At 41.7% G+C, this 6,970-nt stretch overlaps 2 protein-coding genes across 2 annotated transcripts in view; one reads left to right on the forward strand and one right to left on the reverse strand.

The window, feature by feature from the left end:
* Positions 1–1,945: 1,945 nt before the first annotated feature.
* Positions 1,946–2,686, forward strand: TMEM223 (transmembrane protein 223). The gene is given in 8 exon segments (XM_015568135.1): positions 1,946–2,023; positions 2,025–2,123; positions 2,125–2,145; positions 2,147–2,182; positions 2,184–2,227; positions 2,229–2,276; positions 2,278–2,463; positions 2,465–2,686. Coding segments are annotated over 8 exon segments (546 nt in total). The 3' UTR covers positions 2,499–2,686.
* Positions 2,687–6,000: 3,314 nt separating this feature from the next.
* GDPD1 (glycerophosphodiester phosphodiesterase domain containing 1) overlaps positions 6,001–6,970 on the reverse strand; it is a 27,438-nt gene continuing 26,468 nt past the window's right edge. The window contains exon 12 of the transcript XR_001514989.1: positions 6,001–6,131. The gene's annotated coding sequence lies outside the window, so the exon portion shown is untranslated. The remainder of the gene's footprint in view (positions 6,132–6,970) is intronic.

The raw sequence follows: 6,970 nt of genomic DNA on the forward strand, positions 1-6,970 counted from the left end.
ACTATTTAGTGAAGGCTCCACAGGAAGATTTGTTTGTTTCTGATTCCAGCTACTGGGCTGTTCAACATCAGCCAGTAGGAGCAGACCCATGTTTACAACCTAGCTCAGCCTCCTTATCTCCTCTTCCTGCAGGCAAAGCTCTTTTGTCCTTCAAGCGTTTTTCAAAGATGGCTGGTTATGCACGTAGAAAATACCAACCCAAACAACACAAAACCCAAATGCTCTTATTTACACAAGGATGCTATTTTATCTTAATTCACTAAATCCTGAAAGAAGTTCATAGCTCCCTTTGCTTTTTTTTCTACTTGCAAATATTAGATAAACTAAGTTTCCTGAAATATTAACCCTGAAGAATGTTGTCATAAAAAAAGAGGTTCCATAACTCAGTTTCTCTTTTTCTGCTCTTTTCAACTTGAAGTTGTTTCTATAACCTTTTCAACTTGAATTTTTGTTTGTTTGTTTTTTTCTCATTAGAAGAAGTAAATGGTAGAAGAAATGGGCTCAGAACAAGTTACAGAGGCAGAAGGGTCCTTGGAGCTTAGGAAAGAGAAAGGTAAAGATAATGCCCTAGGGGTGGGGGGAGAGGGAGAGAGGTAAGGGAAAGGCCAGGGCATGCTCCCAGCAGAGAGAGCTGCCTCAACTTGAAGTTTTAATGAGGATCTACCATGTACCTTATGTGCATTTTGCAAAGTTGGGGAAAAGGTAAATAGCAGAGGTGAAGACAAGCTTCTCACACTCCAGAAGCCCAGTGTAATAAAGTCATTTTTTGTTTGTGACTGCATTACCCCAAAGGGAAGTGCAATTTATATACCTACATTATGCATTGCAGAGAAAAGAACTATGTAAGAAATCTCTGCTCTCCTGGATAGTATTTTTATGACAAGAACAAAAATTCCAACAAGAGCACTTAAGAGTTTTCATGCTATCACTTAAGATCTTTTAAAGGTTGTTGCTTAAGTAGCCTCAAGAGATAAGTAGTCAGAACACTACTGGTTTTTCAAAATGTGAAGTACAAATGCACTACCAGCTAGAATGAAAATTTCCCTTTGCCTACCATAAAAAAGAAGGGATACAGAGAAATAAGTCAGATCTCCACGTTCATGTGTTAAATATTAATTTTCATTGTCTATATGAACTTTGCCATCAGAAAGCCTCAGTTTGGATACTTTATGATTTACTTGATCATAGACCTTGGACAATTCTTGGACCTCTCCAAGCCTCTGTCTCTTCGTGACTACCTCATGAGACTTCTGTAAGAATCAAGGAAGGAAATACTATATATAAAAATGCCTGCCCAGTTGGCATGGTTCAGTGGTTGAGCGTCGACCCACGAACCAGGTTACCAGTTCGATTCCTGGTCAAGGCACATGCCCAGGTAGTGGGCTCATCTCCAGTAGGAGGCCTGCAGGAGGCAGCCAATCAATGATTCTCTTTCATCATTGATGTTTCTCTCTCTCTCATCCTCTCCCTTCCTCTCTGAAATCAATATATATATATGTCTTTTTTAGGAAAAAAAGTTTCTTTCAATGTTTGTATTTCAGAGAGAGGAAAGGAGAGATAGAAACAGTAATGATGAGAGAGAACCATTGATCTGCCCACCCCACACTGGGTCTCGAGCCTGCAACCTGGGCATATGCCCCGGCTGGGAATCAAACCATGACCTCCCAGTTTATAAGTCAATACTCAAACACTGAGCCATGCCGGCTGGGCAAACAAACAAACAAACCCATATTAAAAAAAAAACAACCCTTCTAGCCCTGGCCAGTGTGGCTCAGTTGGTCGAGCATCGTCCTGTGCACTAAAAGGTTGCTGGTTGAATTCCCGGTCAGGGCACGTACCCAGGTTTTGGGTTTGGTCCCCAGTCGGGGTGCATATGAAGGCAACTAATTGATGTCTCTCACATGAATGTTTCTCTCTCTTTCTCGCTCTCTAAAATCACTAAGAGATGGCAGCACCTGGGCGGCGGTGGCTGGTGGAGCAGCTCGTGGCGGTGCGGGGCTTCCCCTCGCGCCGAACCCTGCACTAAGTGGGCCCCAGCGCGGGACGTGCTGCTCTTCGAGCACGAGCCGGGCCGCTTTTTCGCGGTTCTGGGGCTCTTCTGCGCTGGCCAGGCCGTCTTCTGGGCCTCCCTGGCCCGCGCAGCTTTGGCCCGACACCGGGTCCCGGCGCAGCCTCTGGATGCGGAGATCCCAGACCCCGGCCATGTGGACGTGTGCTCCGCGCTCTGGCCTGGCCATGGGCGGCGGCGTAATCAGTACCCTGGTCCTTGCCGCTGGACTTCTCCCTCCACTCTGGTTCGGTGATACTGCAGGCTGGAGGGAAGCAGGTGACCCTTACCACTCACGCCCCCTTTGGCTTGGGTGCGCAATTCACTGTTCCCTTGAAACAAGTGTCTCTAAAGGTCAAAGGCCGACGCTTCTACTTCCTCTTGGACAAAGCTGGATATTTTCCTAACACAAAACTCTGACAACACTGTGGATGCCTACCGTAGCTTGTGAAAAAACCACCTGGGGACACTCGCCCCTCCAGGAGGGTAATGAAAACCTTTAGGTCCTGCCCAGTGTGGCTCGGTTGAAGCACTGTCCCAGTGCGTGGAAAGATCTTGGGCACGCTGGTGGCTCAGAAGCATCAACCTATGAACCAGGAGGTCACAGTTGGATTCCCCATCAGGGCATATGTCCGAGTTGCAGGCTCGACCCTAGATCATGCAGGAGGCAGTCCATCAATGATTCTCATTTTGATGTTTCTCCCTCTCTCTCCCTTCCTCTCTGAAATCAAATCAATAAAGATATATTTAAAAAAAGGGAAGGAACTTGGGTTCGATTCTAGTCAGAGCACATGCCCAGGTGTGGGTTCCATCCCTGGTTGGGGTGCATATGGGAGGCAACTGATATTTCTCTCACATTGATGTTTCTCTCCCTTGCCCTTTCTCTAAAATCAATAAAAACAAATCCTCAGGTGAAAAAATAAAATAAAATCAGTAAGAATAAAAGCCTTCTAAATAAGAATGCCCCACCAATCCCTTGAATATAGAAACTGCATCTTATTTCTTATTAAATCCCCAACATCTGGAATAGTGCCTGGCACATAGAAGATACCTAATTATTTAATTTTGATTGAAGGAATACTTTACTATATAAATATGTCCTCATAAGGCAACTTTTACTATAATTTTTAGATTAATAATAGGGGAGTAACATAAGATGCCAAGTTAGAGGTTGCCCTTGGACCACTAAACTCTTATTCTAAGTCTTTCTCTCTAAAATATATTCGTGATGGTAGGGCCCAACCACAGCTTTATACACTCCACATGTATAAGAATAATATTCCATTACATGTTTGTTTGACCACATGTTTGACCACATTTTGTTTGTCCATTCATCTGTCAATGGACATTTGAGTTGCTTACACTCAAAGAGTGACTGGAATTAGAATTTTTCATATTCCCTCCCTGACTACTGTGAATAAAGCTACGAACCTGGTGTACTGGAAAAGTCCCTGCTTTCAATTCTTTTGTGTATGTACCCAATTACTAGTCATATGGTAATTCTATTTTAAATTCTTTGAGGAATCACCCTATTCTCTTTTTTCTTGCGAAGTCATATTATTTTACATTCCCATCAGCAATGCACAAGGGTTTTAATTTCTCTACAACCTTGTCAACATCTGTAATTTTCTGGATTTTTCTCATAGTAGTCATTCTAATGAGTGTGAGGTAGTTCTAGTAATTTTCAAAAAATAAGTTATTTGGGAGAAGTTATTCCCAAAGCTGATTAATTTAGAAAAAGACAATGTTTTCCTGAGAAAAATGTTGCCATAGTTGTTCTCAGCATTTCCCATCTGACCCGAGAGGTATTTTTCTACTAAGATGATATCATTTATCTAGCTTTTTGATAGGCTAGTGATTGCTGTTAGTGATTAATAGGACCGGGTGTATCCTGTTACATTTTGCAAAGCCACCCAAATGTTTTTCTTTGGAATCATCTGACCTAAACATGATGACTACAGGGATATACCCAAGAAAAAGGGAAGTGAATCAGCTATGAAGGAGATGGTGTTGGGAAAGAGCCTGTAAAAAGTTAATAGTTCATCCAAACTTTTACTTAAATATACAGAAGTATAGTTTCATCGTTGGTAAACTTTAATATTTGACTTCAAAGACCACAGAAGACAGAAAGGTAAAATTTTCGGAGTTTTTAAAACTCAAATTTCTTTTTCTCATAAAATGGTGAAATGGTTAAAATAAGGAAGTGGGGGAAAAAAACTACCCTCTGTTTAACACCATACAATAGTTGGGAGAGGCCCAGCACTTATGTATATTAAATATTAATTTGCTTAATCAAAAGTTTTATTTGGAAGAAAAAGGAAAACAATGACATGAGAGAAATAATTGGATTTCTTTCAACACACTCTTCCTATGATCAAATTTAAGAAGTTCAATGACAAAGATTATGGATAAAGAACAAGCCTGGGTACAGCAGTGTTGTGTTTTGAAAACAGCTTTGAACTTGGTATTCGAAGACCAAGTTCAAGGTTTTGCATAAATAGGTTTGTCACCTTATTAGCTGTGCAATCTGTGTGAGTCACCCAACCCATCTGAGCTTCCATTTCCTAATCTATAAATCAGAGATAATATCACTTATTTCACAAGACTGTGGTAAACATTAAATAAGATAATAGGTGTAATAATACCTGGCATACAAAAGATACTGGATACATGTTAACTTTATTCCTCTTTCCAAAGTAGGGTCAGAGTTGTCTCGTTATTTGGTAGAGCTTAAAGCATGCATACTTGGGGTCTGGATATTGCTTTTCAAAGAGTGACTGGAATTGAAATTTTTCATATTCCCTCCAGAAACACATTTCTTTCTCATCTCAGTAACTGGCTCCACCATCTAACTATTCAGTTGTATAAGCCAAACCTACCAATTAAGAGTTTTCCCTCTTCCTTTAGCCACCAAGTCCATTGGTTCTACCTCTAAAATAGATCTCAAATCCAGCCACTCTCTCAATCTCCACTTCCACTGCCCTATCTCTATTTCCATCCTATCCCCTTCCAATCTATTTCTACTCAGCAGCAAGAACAATCTTTAAAAATGCACTACATCAAAAGTACAGCATAGGGACTACAGTCAATAATCCTATATAATAAAACCCTAATATGCAAATCAACTGAATGGCGGAAAGACCAGTGGAACAACCAGTCACTATGATGCGCACTGACCACCAGGGGGCAGCTCCTGTGTTTAGCGTCTGCCCCCTGGTGATCAGTGTGCTCCCACAGGGGGAGTGCTACTCAGCCAGAAGCTGGGCTCACAGACGGCGAACGCAATGGCAGTGGCAGGAGACTCTCCTGCCTCTGTGGCAGTACTAAGGAGCAGTGAGCTAAGTGGTAAGGAGCAGCAAGCAGTCAGGTGGTAAAGAGCGAGGTATCCTAGACTACAAGAGAGATTCCTGACTGCAAGAGGGTGCAGGCCAGGCTGAGGGACCCCACTGGTGCACGATTGGGGCCTGGGAGGGACCGCAGGGGGGCTCCAGGGCATGTCTGGCCTGTCTCATCCAGTCCCGACCGGCTGGACCCCAGCAGCAAGCTAACCTACTGGTTGGCGCATCTGCCCCCTGGTGGTCAGTGCATGTCATAGCGACTGGTCAAATGGTCATACAAACGGTCGGACACTTAGCATATTATGCTTTCATTATAAAGGATGCTACCCTGGAATATAAGGGAAAAAGATACTGCTTCCTCCTTTTCTCAGCTCAATTACTTACTAACAAGACCAAAAGCCTTAAGGAGGGCAGGAATTGTTCTGTATAGTTCACAGCTATAAGCCAGGTGCCTGGCATGGCAGGCATTCATAAATATTTGTTGAAAAATACAACCCATTCAATCTTAAAAGAGATCCTCACATATCCTCTCTCTCCAATATCTCCAATCTCTTTCCAATAGCTCCTTCTCATTTTCACACATTTATAAGCCAGTCCCCATTTAGAACACAACTCACTTGATACTGCTGTCTTTTCAAATGTTCTGGTTCTCCAATTCCTTTGAATAAGTGGCTGGTTTTTACTAGCCTCATTTAGTACTATTCAGTCCTCTTCAGCCCTTTGCAATCTGGTATCATTTCCATCAACTAGAGAGATAAGTGAACCACAGTTAAGGAGGCCTCCTTCTAAACCAAATGCAGTCATCCTTTCCCAGGCCCTGCCTTCTCAATGTCCTATTTTGGACACTGCTGATAACCATGTTCTCTCACAAATTCTCTACTTTCATGGGGTTGAAGATGCTGTGGGCAAATTCAAGGGATTGACTCTGCCATTCTTTTCCCTGCACTCATTTCCTTTGTGAGTTTTTCTTTTTCTCTTAAATTATCAACTCTTTTGTTGATTAGGTTTAATAAACCACAACTGAGTTTATTTCATTTTAAATACAGAATCTCAAGCCTTGAATTAGCATTCAAAACAGTCCAGAGAACAGTCCAAAGCCACTAACATCACTAGTGGCTTTATGAATTGTGTTGGTATGCTCTCAGCCTTCTTTAAAAAAATTTTTTTTAAATTTTTTCTTTAATAATTTTTTTCAATTACAGTTGATGTACAACGTAAGTTTTTTTTTTCAATTACAGTTTACATTCAACATTATTTTGTATTAGTTTTAGGTGTATAGTGGTCAATCATGTACTTTACAGAGTGTTCCTTCTGATATTTCTAGTACTCATCGGGCACCATTGCTCTCTGCATTCTGATCTCTGACTCTTGGATCTGGCCGTTTTAGCTCTGACCTTGTTTTGGTGCCTGGTCTCAGACTGCTATTTATATTTTCCTTGTTACTGAAATGATTATGTCATATTATTGCCTAACAGTTTTGGGTCTTGTTTTTAATGCCTTGAGTTTAGACACCTACTGAAGTCATAAGACTTTCAGCTCAGAACAAACCTGGCACTCGTATCTACTGCAGGGTCTCTCTTGACCA

The sequence above is a fragment of the Myotis davidii genome, unplaced genomic scaffold, assembly GCF_000327345.1.
Source record: "Myotis davidii unplaced genomic scaffold, ASM32734v1 scaffold684, whole genome shotgun sequence".
Lineage (NCBI taxonomy): Eukaryota > Metazoa > Chordata > Mammalia > Chiroptera > Vespertilionidae > Myotis > Myotis davidii.